The following is a 15,840-nucleotide window of genomic DNA, read 5'->3' as shown; positions in this document are numbered from 1 at the left end:
CGGCTTTTGGACGCTGGGATTCTGAATCCGGCCCGCGGGTCGTGGTTTGGGAACCCCTGTTCTAATTTATTGCAGTGTCGCTGTATTTTGTGATTATATTTTGTGATTATTTAAAATGCAGAGCAAGCACATGTACATCAGTGGAGTACGACAAATAACCTGTTATTTTCTTATGATCATGAACAACACACCACTTTGGAATGTAGCAAGGAATCATCGAGTACAATAATGCACTATACTACGAATTGACAATTCAACAAATGATACTTGGCTCGCTGACCTTTAACCCTGCAGAAGCCCCTCCACCACACAGCGATCCATTCAATGCATGGAAACGTGTTCCAGTATTTTCTAAAATAACTATAAACATACCCACTGGTATAAAAGGCACAATTGCAATTTTGCATTCACAACATTTTTTTTACTGTGTTCTTTTTTTTTTTTTTTCAGAGCACTGAAGAAGTTACAAGTGGCACCAAATAAAGTTAAATTACTAAGTACAATTTCACGACCATTCTCTACAATTTAGGCTGTCGTATAACAAAGTGATGCAAATTTAAATAAAATGTATGGCATTAATGTTAAAAAAACCCCCGACATATGTATGGTATGAAGATAATATGAAACTCCCCCAAAAAGAACCAAAGCTGTCCTACATGGCTCATGTCTCATTAGTAAGCAAGCAACAACGTGGATTCCAATGTTACAGGGATATTTTTTGTACATGTTTTTTTATAAAAAAATTTTTTACTCTTCCTTCGCATTAAGTGAAGTAAGTTCCATAAAGCGTGCAGTAAAAAGTAAATATTTATGTATACAGTTGTTACGTATAGGAGGACTGCCTTTCCAACAAGTAGTACTTACAGACTATAGAGAGAGAATTGCAACTCCATTCAATCAACAGGGGCTTCACTAACTAACATACAAAAAATATATATTATTTCTTTTACTACAGTGGCTGACAAAGAGGTGGGCATTTTCTAAGATCCTATTACTGTATGTAATGACCCCCTTCTACAAATACAGCTGTTCCAAAAGCATCATATGGAATGTTTTTTTCCCAAAAAGTTAAATTGGATTTTTTATTTTTGGTCGTTAGTTGAACTGATTTTTACACCCGTGCTCGGATGCCATGGACGGCAGAAAGTAACATCAAGGGCTTGAAGTACTAAAGTAGGGGCGTCAAACTCATTTTAGATCGGTGGCCACGTGGAGAAAAATGTACTTCCAAGTGGGTTGGACTGGTGAAATCACAGCACGATAACTTAAAAATAGAGACAACTTCAGATTGTTTTCTTTGCTTGAAAATAGAACAAGCACATTCCGAAATTGTGCAAATCATACTGTTGTTGTTTTTCGATTTTTACAGTTACATGTTGCGTTTAATAGTATTCTACCTTTATTCGTCGTTATTCATATTTTCTGAATAAATTATGTGATTATGTTCATCAGTCAACTCATTGGTGTTCATTTTCAATCCATCAAGAAAAAATAAATAAAAATTACAGGATGGTATTTACGTAGTTCGATCATTTTCCTCAACTGATGTACCAACATCATATGTAGCATCCTCTACAAAGATACAAAGAATTGCTATTGCGACATCCAGTAGACACATTTAGAACAGCTGTGTCTTTCATTGAAAAAGTTCAGGTACAAGGATAAAACCTGTCCGTGGGCCTCGGACCGTACGGTTGACACCCCTGTAGTAAAGGTTTGCACGAATCAAAAAAAAAAAAAATCGTGCAAACTTGATAGCGCACGCAAAGCTGATCTACGAAGTCTGTGTGCCAAGGATTGCATTTCTTGAATGAGCAATATAGCGAGCACAACCTATTTAGCGTGTTTGCTTTGACGTATATGCAAAAAATATGTTGATTATCAGAACGCCCACAATACTTGGTGAATGAAATACAAATGTGTGTTTTATCGAGCCTGAAACTGTTTGCATCAACTATATTTAGCACGTTTGAAAGGGACGTGCAAAATGGCACGTACACATAAATGTCAGCTGAAGATGGAGAGACAATCTGTGCGTGTCAACATATTTGAACCGTCAGAAATAAAAATAGTGGACATATTGTCTATCCACCAACGTCATATTATAGCGTCTGGATGACTCGATTAATGCATTTTTGGTGTCTGCAGGCATATTTTTTAATGCCTTTTTTTTCATAGAGGCGATATATAAATATATCTCTCTCTTGGGGAAAAAAAGTGTTAGTGTTTTTGGCACAACAACGTATCTCCCAGAGAGTACTAGCATGCAAAAAAATTGGTTCTGTTCTCTAAGAGTTTAGCCTAAAATAGGCGGTACATATCATATTTGTGTGCCGCATGTTCCACAACACAGCAAAACACCACAGGTTGGATGAAGCACGGTGACATGGATGCAGAGGGGAAATGAATGTCTCCATGGTGACAGCTAGTAGTACACAACAAACCTTATTTAACCTCTAAAGGCCTGCATGGACAGCACCTTTTAGCTTGTATTTCCAAAATTGTGTACACTACTGAATTGGGGTCTTATGCCGACATATGGACACTTATACTGCTATCTGGTGGTGTCAGAAGAATATAACATACAATGGAATTTGGAAAAAAAAAGTGTAAAAAGAAAAATGTGCATGTCACTCCACATGAAGTACATGTTTGTGTATGTATGGACTAAGTACATCATATTAAAAGATGATTTTTAGTTTTTATTCTAATTAGGGTCCAATAAGCCCGAATAGTAAAAAGAAATAAAAATAAAAAAAGCATGTAAACAAACAACTTGGTCCTTAAGAGGTTTAATAGGGTGGTTTACGCCACTTCTACAGGTCTTATCAATTACATATGTAGTCTTAGTATATCACCTGCAACACGCCGTGCAATAGTACGTGCATTTTTTTTAGTTTGCATTCTTATAATTTGAGATCTTAGTAAAATCAGGCCCAAAGTACTTCATCGGGATCTTGAGGCTTGAGAAAAAAAAAAAATCAAAATACCAATACAATGGAAAAACAAGTGGACTTATAATATGCTTAATTGTGTTTCATTGCATCCATTAAACCATATTCAACTGTGTTTACATTCCGCAAAATATGTAAAAATATGGTCCAAACATCCCAAAATGCCAATTTTGAACATATTTGGAAATCTTCGTAGATTCGGGGTTAGATTGATTGATTGATTAATTGATTGAAACTTTTATTAGTAGATCACACAGTACAGTACATATTCCGTACAATTGACCACTAAATGGTAACACCGAATAAGTTTTTCAACTTGTCCACGTTAATCAATTCATGGTAAATTGATGAATTGACGTCAAAGAAGTAACACTTCTGCAATCTGAACAGTCATCAGATCAGTCATACCAAAAATACGCAAGAATTGGAAAGAGATTTACTGTTTATCGTTCACAATCTTTATGTAAACACGAACACATATACTTGGCTTTTTATGCATTATAATATAAATAGCCAATGATTGAGTCAACATAACGAGGATCCTCTATTGTGCCCATGCAACTCGCTAAATAACATCCAGAAACCGCCAATGGGACTCCATTTACATGTCTTGACCTGGAAATTATCCAAATATGAGCTGTATTGTTATTATAAGCGCTAATGCAGACGTCTTATTTTAGCGGCGCCTTGATAGCGGTGAGCTAATGCTAGCTTACGCTGCTATGTTTGACACACTCAGCCGGCTGCTGCTTTTGCTTCCTATCAATATGGTAAAAGTGAATTCTTGATTATAATTCATGCATCTCTCACCTGGTAGTAGACAAATATGGCCATTGACCGGCAGGCGTGTCCACTTTGATGTCCCAAGAGATGGCGAAACGGTTGCGGCAACCCTTTAACCCTTTGCGAGGATTGTGATTTATTCTTCATCTAAACAGGATCATGTAAGCATCCTGTCGGTCAGCATTCCCAACAAGAGTGAAACTTGTACAATACCTTCTATTATGGTTGGTTTGAATGTTTAGCACCTAGAAATTGCTAATTAGTTTAGCACTTCAATTCTGAAACGTATTGCTTATCCTCTTTCCGTTTGGGCTAAAAAAATGTAAGGTTCTGGATCGTAATGTTTTCAAAAAGTAACCGTTGTTGGCTCTCTCAAAGTCTGCCTGATTTGCATTGATGTTGATGGGGAAGGGATCTGACTGACTGGTTGGCTCATTATCTTCTCAAATTGGCTGGGAAATTTCTGTGCAATTGATAATATTTTGTTCATATCTATTTACTGGCAAACTTTGTAAGTCTTTGGATGTCATAAATCAGATAATAGCTTCAAAATAGAGGCAACTTGTTTTTCCATTATATTAGCACTTTACAACGAAGCTGATGGTTGATGAACATGTGTACAATATATTTATTGCTCCGTCCATCTCACAAAAAAGTGTAATACAGTCGTCTCTCGTTTTATCGTGGCCAATTGGTTCCAGGCCTGACAATGGTCGCCACATTTCCGAAAAGTCGTATTAATCACGGTGGTAGAGGGGTTAGTGAGTCTGCCTCACAATACCAAGATCCTGCTGTCCTGGGTTCAATCCCAGGCTCGGGATATTTCTGTGTGGAGTTTGCATGTTCTCCCCGTGAATGCGTGGGTTCCCTCCGGGTACTCCAGCTTCCTTCCGCTTCCAAAGACATGTACCTGGGGATAGGTTGATTGGCAACACTAAATTGGCCCTAGTGTGTGAATGTGAGTGTGAATGTTGTCTGTCTATCTGTGTTGGCCCTGCGATGAGGTGGCGACTTGTCCAGGGTGTACACTGCCTTGCTCCCAATTGTAGCTAAATAGGCGCCAGCGTCCCCTGCCTCCCCAAAAGGGAATAAGCGGTAGAAATGGATGGATGGATGTATTAATAATAACACCCATCCATCCATCTTCTACCGCTTGTCCCTTTCGGGGTTGCGGGGGGGTGCTGGAGCCTATCTCAGCTGCATTCCGGCCGTAGGCGGTGTACACCCTGGACAAGTCGCCACCTCATCGCAGGGCAACACATCAAATATTTTCAAGCAATAAAAAAAACTTCCAAATATGTTTTTTAACAGAATCAGAGCCCTCTAAACATGAAAACATGAAAAAATATAGCCAATTTTTAAACTTTTTGCCTGATATAGTAGTCTTGAGTGGATTCCTCCAAGCCTCATTGCTATGGGTAATCGCTCCAAGTAAAAACTGGGCCTTAATGTGCTGAAAGTCCTGCATCGTTTAGTAGCACTAACACCAATGGGGTTGAATTAGAAATACGAAGTGCAATCTAAAGTCGTGCTGCCAAAATTTGGTCAACTTGATTGTCGCGGTTAAAATACGGTAGCGCCAAGATAAGTCGCCTTGTAAACTGGAAACGTAAGTCGTTTTTTGGACTGCTACAACTAAATTATAGGAAATAACACACTCGAGAATGCACTGAAAAACAAACACCGTTTCCATGAGTTGGGAAATTGTGTTAGATGTAAATATAAACGGAATAAAATGATTTGCAAATCATTTTCAACCAATATTCAGTTGCATATGCTACAGAGACAAGATAATTGATGTTCGAACTTATAAACTTTATTTTTTTTTTGCAAATAATAATTAACTTAGAATTTCATGGTTGCAACACGTGCCAAAGTAGTTGGGAAAGGGCATGTTCACCACTGTGTTACAACACCTTTTCTTTTAAAAACACTCATTAAACATTTGGGAACTGAGGAAATTAATTGTTGAAGCTATGAAAGTGGAATTCTTTCCCATTCTTGTTTTATGTAGAGCTTCAGTCTTTTAACAGTCGGGGGTCTCCACTGTTGTATTTTACACTTCATGATGCGCCACATGTTGGGAGACAGGTCTGGACTGCAGGTGGACCAGGAAAGTACCCGCACTCTTTTTTTAAATGAAGCCACGCTATTGTAACACATGCTGAATATGGCTTGGCATTGTCTTGCGGAAATAAGCAGGGGCGTCCATGAAAAATATGGCGCTTAGATGGCAGCATATGTTGTTCCAAAACCTGTATGTACCTTTCAGCATTAATGCTGCCTCCACAGATGAGTAAGTTACCCATGCCTTGGGCACTAATGCATCCCCATACAATCACAGATGCTGGCTTTTGAACTTTGCGTTGATAACACTCTGGATGGTTCACTTCACCTTTGGTCTGGATGACACGATGTTGAATATTTCCTAAAAAAAATTTAAATGTGGAATCGTCAGACTACCAAACACTTTTCCATTTTGCATCAGTCCATCTTAGATGATCTCGGGCCCAGAGAAGCCGGCGGCGTTAATGGATGTTGTTGATAAATGGCTTTCGCTTTGCATAGTAGAGCTTTAACTTGCACTTACAGACGTAGCGACGAACTGTATTTAGTGACAATGGTTTTCTGAAGTGTTCCTGAGCCCATGTGGTGATATCCTTTAGAGATTGATGTCGGTTTTTGATACAATGCCGTCTGAGGGATCGAAGGTCATGATCATTCAATGTTGGTTTCCGGCCATGCTGCTTATGTGGAGTGGTTTCCTCTGATTCTCTGAACCTTTTGATGATATTATGGACCGTAGATGTTGAAATCCCTAAATTTCTTGCAATTGCACTTTGAGAAACGTTGTTCTTAAACTGTTTGACTATTTGCTCATAGAGGTTGTGGACAAAGGGGTGTACCTTGCCCCATCCTTTCTTGTGAAAGACTGAGCATTTTTTGGGAAGCTGTTTTTATACCCAATCATGGCACCCACCTGTTCCCATTTAGCCTGCACACCTGTGGGATGTTCCAAATAAGTGTTTGATGAGCATTCCTCAACTTTATCAGTATTTATTCCCACTTTATTGTCAGGTGTTGCTGGCATGAAATTCTAAAGTTAATGATTATTTGCAAAAAAAATGTTTATCAGTTTGAACATCAAATTTGTTGTCTTTCTAGCATATTCAAATGAATATGGGTTGAAAATGATTTGCAAATCATTGTATTCTGTTTATATTTACATCTAACACCATTTCCCAACTCATATGGAAACAGGGTTTGTACATAAAAGACATAAATACGACTTTATTTAACTCTTAATTTAGGTAAAAAATATATGCAAAAACAAAAATCTGCATTGTCGTGAAGCGGCAATAATTGATGCGTAATGTGGCGAGGGACGACTGTACGTGTAAAACCCGATTATCAACAGACACTCGCTGGACTATTATAAACCTACTTTTGTCACACACCTCTATGCATTACCTACAGTATAGCCTATACACACGTGTTGTCTGCTTATCTGGCTCGTACATACTACACAATTTAAATTGCACCTTCATAATTTTTATTCTCAGCATGCCGTACTCTGATCATATCTGCGCCAATAGCCAGATGAATGAATCTCTGTATTGCAGTGGTTAACAGTTCCATCACAAGTGATCATAAGTTGGGCATTCTGCAGCCCAGATGTTCCATCTCGTAAGGGGTTCTCCGCCTCACCAATCATAACCAAGAAACATAGCGAGGAGAGAACAGAAATAATAGCGCAGTCCAATGTTTATGTACAATTTTTCATCCCTAACATGTCATGGTCCATACGGTGTGTTGTTGCATCTGTCATTGATTTCTTCACTTCAAGAGCTCGGTAGAAGAAGAAATGGGGCATGAATCTTTTAAAGCTCAGTCTTTGCCAACATTTCCTTTCTTTTGGTCTTGATCACCGCAAGTGGCCGAGTCCATGGATATTCCTAATGACGGGGACCATTATCCGATATATTGTTGCAGTGTTCCAAAAAAATAATAGAACAGTCACATCTACACACACACACATTGTTTTTATAAAATGTCTTTTTGTTACATTGTCATCATTAATTGGGCGGGGGTTGTCGATGCATGCATGTGGTGGTTTTTGTAAAGTGGTTATTGTACAAGTTGACTATCAGGCAGCAGACAGCCCGGCCCGCCATGTTTGACATCCCAGTATCATGCCTCACTTTCGGAGGATTGGAGCTTCAAAAAAAGAGCACTGTCTCTACTTTTTACTTTTATTTTCTAAAAGTCTTTGGAGTAATTTTAGTCCTACCTGCAGTGCAAAGCTGGCTAAAACTGCTTGAGCTGTTATAAGTTGGGTCATAAGTGTTGTTTATAACATGTGGCACTGAAGGCAGGTCGGACCCTCCCTTCCTCACAGGTAGACCTCCCGTCGTGTCAGAGTACCACAGGACGTGGGCTTGTACTCTCCAGTGGCCGCCATCGGGATTTCTTCAGTTGGATGGCCCAGCGTCTCTTCCCCGCCTCCAGGCGAGCCATACGAAGGTGAGCCGAACGGCTCGTAGGATGAGGAGGAAGAAGCCATCTTCTTATTGAGCAGGTTGCGGTTGCGATCGCCCATCATGTGGGCGGCGGTGGGGTCTCCGTTGGCCATGGCGGCCATGGCGGCCATGGGGAGGGTCTCTTGGCTGCCGGGCTGCTCGGCGCTGCTGCTGCTGCTGCTGCTGCCGCTGCCGTTGCCGCTCATGAATGTGGAAAGCTTTGGTTGTTGAGGGGTGGTGGTGGACTTGGATGGCCGCCGTTCTGGCGACGTCCGTACAGGCATCCAGCAGGAGTCTGAGTGGCCGTACTCGTCGCATTCCCGGGTGCACTTTCCAGTCATGGCTACGTCAGGCAATGGGCGTGAGTCTAGGGAGAGAAAGGAGAATAGGAACGTGTAAGGGATGATGTTTGTTTACACGGAAATTGGATATTATGATGAATGAGTGTACACTTCTAACACTTTTGCTGTGCTATGTGTTGACTAAGTGGGAAAACAGATGCAATATTCTACTTGGTTGTGAATGGTATCATCGCATCTGCTGTACATGTTCGAAGTGAGGGTTTTTTTGAAAAAAAAAATATCCAAAAAATGTCGGTTCCGCTTGTAACACTAAGCCTGTATGAATAAAATTAGGTTTCATGCATACCACGACAGCAGCTGTAACAGAAGACAATGAAAAAGGACATCTCCGCTGGATTGGACAGCAGCTTCCAACTCAAAAAGAATAAGAGCTGAAATCATGTCATGCTTTAAAATATATTTGTGCTGAGAGAGGGGAAGGCGGGGGAGGGACAATGGACAACTCAATACATCAATGTTAAGTTTATTTTGGCCCGGACCACAGTTAGAAATAATCGTGTGCGAGGGTATTGTTTGTGTACTACCAACACCCTGCTTTCTTATTTGCTGATTGGCAGCTGGCAATCTCATCCTGATCTAAGTAGCTTTATAGATTTGTGTGGTTTAAGCCTCCTGGTATCCTCGTTAATCCACTAATTATGGTTTTAGCCAATTACCTAGCGCGGCCATGGCCTCGGATTAACTCTTGCATGACGAGGCGCTTAAATGGGAATTGCATTAGACAACGTACAATTCATGGCTGGTAAAAGTTAACCTGACTCTCACCAGATCTTTGTATTTCGCTGAGCTCCTGTCATGATCAATGGTCCGGATCATGTTTTCGTTTTGTTCTGTTAGTTTTAGACTCCCTTAGTTCCTGTTTTTGTGCACCTTTGTTTGTTTTAGTTACCATGGCGACGTATGATTTTCACCTGCCTACTGTTTCCAATCTCGAGACATTATTTAAGCCTCTCTTTGCCAGTCAGTCGTCCTGGCGTCATTAGTTGTTTCATGCCACAGTTTCATGCTTGTTTCATGCAATACCATAGTTCACGCTGTTTGTTTCTTGCTATGCCATAGTGTATGCTAGTTGTTCGCTTTATGCCGTGTCTCTGTAAGTTTTGTCTCATGCCTGGACTACGTAAGCCGTGTTTATTTCATGCTATGGATTTATAAATTCTCTATGTTCATAGTCTATGCCAGTGGTCCTCAACCTTTTTTCAGTGATGTACCCCCTGTGAACATGTTTTTAATTCAAGAACCCCCTAATCAGAGCAAAGCATTTTTGGTTGAAAAAAAAAGACAAACAAGTAAAATGCAGCACTATGTCATCAGTTTTTGATTTATTAAATAGTATAAGAGTGCAAAAATTCTGCTCATTTGTAGTGGTCTTTCTTGAACTATTTGTAAAAAAGATACAAAAATAACTTAAAACTTGTTGAAAAATAAACAAGTGATTCAATTATAAATAAAGATTTCTATACATAGAAAAAAATCATCAACTTAAAGTGCCCTCTTTGGGGATTGTAATAGAGATCCATCTGGATTCATGAACATAATTCTAAACATTTCTTCATAAAAAAAGAAATATTTAACATCAATATTTATGGAACATGTCCACAAAAAAATCAAACTGTAAACACTGAATATTGCATTGTTGCATTTCTTTTCACAGTTTATGAACTTACATTTATATTTTGTTGAAGTATTATTCAATAAATATATTTACAAAGGATTTTTGAATTGTTGCTATTTTTAGAATATTTTCAAAAAATCCCACGTACCCCTTGGCATACCTACAAGTACCCCCAGGGGTACGCGTACCCCCATTTGAGAACCACTGCCATAGTTCATGCTGTTTGTTTCTTGCTATGCCATAGATTATGCTAGTTGTTCGCTTTATGCTGTGTGTCTGTAAATTTTGTTTGTCTCATGCCTGGACTACGTAAATCGTGTTTATTTCATGCCACTGTTTTTTAAGTTCTCTATGTCCAAAGTCTATGCTAAGTATTTACTTTAACTCCAAGTGCGATCAGCCTTGTTTTCCGTTTTTGTACCTTTTTTGAGTGAAGATTATTAAATATGTTCCCACCTGCAAGCCTTCTCCGGATTAGTCCGTTTGCATCCCAGGAGAACAAACCTTGCAGTAAGCTGCGAAAACTACGTTGTGACAGGCCCACACAAGGATCTGGGCTCGAGGGCAACGCAAACTCGTTCAAGATAACATAAAATTATGAACCAATCAGGATCACCTGGCGGGATTTCATAGATGTGACGTCGTACTGTTTGATTCACGCAGCGAGGAGTTGTGTGCGGACTTTGATTCTGCTATTGCAAATATTTGATTGAATCTATCGAATATTAATTATTTAAAGGATGAACAGAGAACTCTGTCGTTATCCAATATGTCGGCTGTCCTGTTTTGGATTTCCCAGCGTCGCTCTCATCAGCGTCACGGGTTGATTTCCATGTGAGTGGTTGAAGTAGCACGTCATTCAAGATAACGGACAACTGGTTTATCCAATCACATGCAATGATTTTCTTACAAGCCCCTGCCTTCTGAAATACATCTCCTATTGAGAAGTCGCAGATCCTTGTGTGGAGCTCAGCGAACTACAATGATCTGGCAAGAGTCAAGTTAGGTCGGGGGTCGGCAACCCGCGGCTCTAGAGCCACATGCTGCGGCTCTATAGCGCTGTTCTAGTGGCTCTCTGAAGATTTTTCAAATTGTATGAAAAAAGATAAGGGGAAAAAAATACAAAAATATGGTTTCTTTAGGAGGACAAACATTACACAAACCTCCCTAATTGTGATAAAGCACACTATTTACATTAAACATGCTTCACTGATTCGTTTTGTCTTACTAATTTTGGCGGACTTTGAACTCACCATAGTTTGTTCACATGTATAACTTTCTCCGACTTACTAGTAGTGTTTAATGCCACTTCTTTTTCTGTCTCATTTTGTCCACCAAACTTTTAATGTTGTGCATGAAAGCACAAAGGTGAGTCTTGTTGATGTTATTGACTCGTGGGGAGTGCTAATCAGACATATTTGGTCACTGCAAGCTAATCGATGCTAACATGCTATTTAGGCTAGCTTTATGTACATATTGCATCATTATGACTCATTTGTTGGTATATTTGAGGTCATTTAGTTTTCTTTAAGTCCTCTTAATTCTATTTGTATCTCATGACACCCTATCTGTTAATGTCTTTTAATTTTGTGCGTCTCCAGACAGATTTGTTTTTGTATTTTTGGACCATTATAGCTCTTTCAAAATGTTAGGTTGCCGACCCCTGGGTTAGGTAAAAGTCCCAAATAAAAAAATAAAAAACATGGAATGCAGTCATCATTCACTATGCCTTCTTTAACTGAGTGACCATTGCAGAGTGGCAAGTAATATGTAGGTGAGATGTTTGATGAAACGATGATTGGGTAAAACAGACTCAAGCAGCCATGGGGTGTGCAAGACAAGCATGCCTTTGCCCAAAGTAAAAGAGTCGGGCTTACTTTTAATGCTCTTTTTGCCCTGTAAAAGAAAGAATATAGACCAGAAATCAATTGTTTCATTTATCGTATAGAAGGTACTGCATTAAAAAAAAACTAGAGGTCAAGAAAGCTTGACTTGGAAGACGCACACCAGAAAGGACAATGATCAGTAGTTGTGTGTTTTGCATGCTACAGTACGGTACGGGTGCCATTCCTTCCTTGTCAAAATCCCTTTTTCCTTGAATCCATTCACAAGTGACCTATGTAAAGAATCGACTAAGCATCACCGGTCCTAAGAGAGAGCACCTGACTTGTCATTAGCGAATGCGACTCAGCTGGTAATGAAATCGAAGTAGTCAAGTGAGGGAAATCAAAGGCAAACACAAATGAGAGATGCAATGTTGACATGCTAGTTAATGCGATCAACATGATGACGTGGAGGGACAGATCATGGCAGGACATTTTGGCTTGCCCACTCTCCTTCCCCCTGCTTAAAAAGATACCGCAGCCACTGATTGTCCTGCTCAAACATCTGCGCTTTCTGCATACCCACAATTCACGGCGGTACTCTAGAGACCACGGTGCCCTCTGCCTGATTGCTCATCCGATTGCCTGCTCAACCTTATCTCATTCGGATGATCGAAAAACAAAAATCATCATGTTCTACTTATCATTAGCGGTAAACCTCCACCAATCTATCTATGTCACCAGGAACGGCAAACTGGAAGGCTACGTACGCTATTTTAAATCACGGTCCGTAGGCTCCACGAGGCTTCCGAAGGATGATATGTCCCACAAAGTTAATGATTTGAACAGCTATAGTAAAATGCATTTTACGTCTCCTTAAATGTCAGCTCCCCCTGGGATTGGCCCATCCACATGAACACTATTTTGTATTCATTTCCTCCACTGACTTTGCTAGCGTTTCTATTGAGAATTCAAAGATTCTGCACAAAAACCTACTAGTCTCAAATCAAAACTAGCCATACAAGATGTATGTTGGCAATGGTAATACAACAAACTTATTTGCTTCTGGATTCCTACTAGGGTTGTACAGTATACCGGTATTGGTATAGTACCACGATAATAATGAATCAGATTCGGTACGATACCGCCTTTGCAAAATACCGGTCCACCAGTACTTTGCAGACACAGTGTGTAGAAGGAAAAGGGAAAACGGACGCATTTTGGATTAAAAACTAACGATGAAGGTGAAGTAGTAACACGGAAACGCCCTCAGGAAAAGGTGTTTTAAGAAATGGATAGCTAGCTAGTTGCTAAAGTCCAGCTCCAGTCGGCAGTGTTTTAGCTACATCTAAATCACGAATCCTCGCCTCCATGGCGACAAATAAAGTACGTTTCTTACAAGTATCATCCCTGCATATAGCTAAACATGCTTCACTACACACCGTAGCTCACCAGAGTCAGAAAGTAAACAAACGCCACTAGCTGATCTACACCTAACATCCACTGTAATGATACCAAGTACAGTAGCGTATTTAGTGGAAACTACTATGATTATGTCAATATTTTTTGGCATCACATCTTCTTTCGTTTTTTTTAAATGTACTTTATGTTTATAAACGCAGAAAGGCCACCCTGGACTGTATGATCCTGTAACGACTTGGTATCGGATTGATACTGAGATTTGTGGTATCATCCAAAACTAATGTAAAGCATCAAACAACAGAGGAATAAGTGATTATTACATGTTAACAGAAGTGTAGATAGAACATTTTAAAAGAGAAACTAACCAGATATTAACAGTAAATGAACAGGTAGATTCATAATTCATTTTCTACCACTTTGTCTTTCATAATTTTGACAAAATGATAGAATGATAAATGATTTAATATGTTACTGCATATGGGCGGTATAGCTCGGTTGGTAGAGCGGCTGTGCCAGTAACTTGAGGGTTGCAGGTTCAATCCCCGCTTCTGCCATCCTAGTCACTGCCGTTGTGTCCTTGGGCACGACACTTTACCCACCTGCTCCCAGTGCCACCCACACTGGTTTAAAAATGTAACTTAGATATTGGGTTCCACTATGTAAAAGCGCTTTGAGTCACTAGAGAAAAGCGCTATATAAATATAATTTACTACTACTACTAATTAGGAGCTTTTGTTTGCTTACTTACTAATAAAATACATATTGTCTTGTATGCTCATTGTTTTATTTAAAGACAAACTTGCCATAAGAAACATATGTTGAATGTACCCTAAAATTTGTTGTTAAAATAAAGCAAAAAATGCAATTTTTTGCTGTCCCCTTTATTTAGCAAAGTATCAAAATAATGTTGGTGCCGGTACCAAAATATTGTTATCGGGACAACACTAATTCATACCATTATGGCAAAAAATTAAAAGCTCCTCCAACAAAATAATGACGGTTTCGCCCGAGATCACTCAACAATAATATTTATTCAAAACTACTTGTTATTCTGCAAGGTTGCTTCCATCAAGACTAAATTCAAAAATCGGGGCATGAAAAGCAGTGTCAAAGAACAGCCTTGAGAGAACTCGCTCTTTTGTCACAAGCATAACACAATCAAGCGCTGTAGCACAATGCACGCAGGGTCACACTGGTTAAAAAGCTCCTCTCAACACTACAAAGACAAAAAAGGAAAGTTTCCCGTCCCGACTTTTCCCCTCGGGGCGCAGACCTTGTTATTTGCTGGCCTCGGACCAGCCAGGCTCTCTGTCGCCATCGCTCGGGGAGAAGCGCTCTCAGCCAGGAGGCGCCAGTTTAGAACCATCACGGCCTATTTTCTCTCCTTTAGTTTCGCTTGGAATTCAGGAAGTGTGCAGAATGAAGGAGGTGATGACAATAAGTGACGATTAGTCTTTTTTTTTTTCGATTTTAGCTACAGTCCCTTGTTGACATTGCAGGACGTTTCAAGGAACATCCACTTTAGCAGAGGGCAAAACTCTCAAGAGTTGACACTCATCAGGCACTCTTATCCAAAAGCTTACTCAATTACTTGCAGGTGGATAAGTGCTGCGCCATGTTTGCTACATGCACTTGCATTACGTCCGTCGGTTCCGGACCACGACCTCGAAGACTCCGTTTACACTTCAGGCAAAATAGATTTTTCGGAGATGCGATTATTCCAGCTGTGTTTTTTTTGTTTTTTATATCAGACTCCAGTGTTAACGCGCACAAGTCCCAATGTGGCCTCGACATCACTTGCATGCGCACTTCCAAAAAAATTACAACAAAGGAAGTTGACCGAGGAAGTCGCTACTACTACAAAATGAAATAAAAGTCGTAACACCTTTAAAATGATTTTTTTTTTACATTAGAGTAAATTTAAGTAATCCAATGTATAAATGTGACATCTGACATCACATAGAGAAAGATAAGACCTTCGAGAGGGAAAGTTCTGTGGTCAGATGAATAAAAAATTGAGCTGTTTGGCCACAATACCAAGCAATGTGTTTGGAAGAGAGAAAGTGAGGCCTTTAATCCCAGGAACACCATGCCTACCGTCAAACATGATGGTGGTAGTGTTATGCTCTGGGCCTGTTTTGCTGCCAATGGAACTGATGCTTTACAGAGAGTAAATGGGACGATGAAAAAGGAGGATTACCTCCAAATTCTTCAGGACAACCTAAAATGATCAGCCTGGAGGTTGGGTCTTAGGCGCAGTTTTTTTTTTGCGTTAAAATTCTGTTGATTGAACTGCCAGTTTTCGACTGTCAAATCTGCGGGTTTTGTTTTTAACGGCATATTACTGTAAATGGAAAAATG

At 39.8% G+C, this 15,840-nt stretch overlaps 1 protein-coding gene across 3 annotated transcripts in view; it reads right to left on the bottom strand.

Moving 5' to 3' along the window:
* Positions 1-391: 391 nt before the first annotated feature.
* The window catches only part of pcdh7b (protocadherin 7b), a 264,981-nt gene continuing 249,532 nt past the window's right edge, over positions 392-15,840 (bottom strand). For 2 of the 3 annotated variants that reach the window (XM_061913583.1, XM_061913582.1), the window contains exon 3: positions 392-8,624. In XM_061913583.1, the coding sequence (XP_061769567.1) occupies positions 8,131-8,624 (494 nt within the window). In that variant the 3' untranslated portion in view covers positions 392-8,130. The remainder of the gene's footprint in view (positions 8,625-15,840) is intronic. The other variant, XM_061913584.1, reaches the window with a different exon arrangement.

The sequence above is a fragment of the Nerophis ophidion genome, linkage group LG10 (assembly GCF_033978795.1).
Source record: "Nerophis ophidion isolate RoL-2023_Sa linkage group LG10, RoL_Noph_v1.0, whole genome shotgun sequence".
NCBI classification, from domain to species: domain Eukaryota; kingdom Metazoa; phylum Chordata; class Actinopteri; order Syngnathiformes; family Syngnathidae; genus Nerophis; species Nerophis ophidion.
Note: the sequence above shows the minus strand (reverse complement) of the source record. Positions and strands in the feature narration are given on the sequence as shown.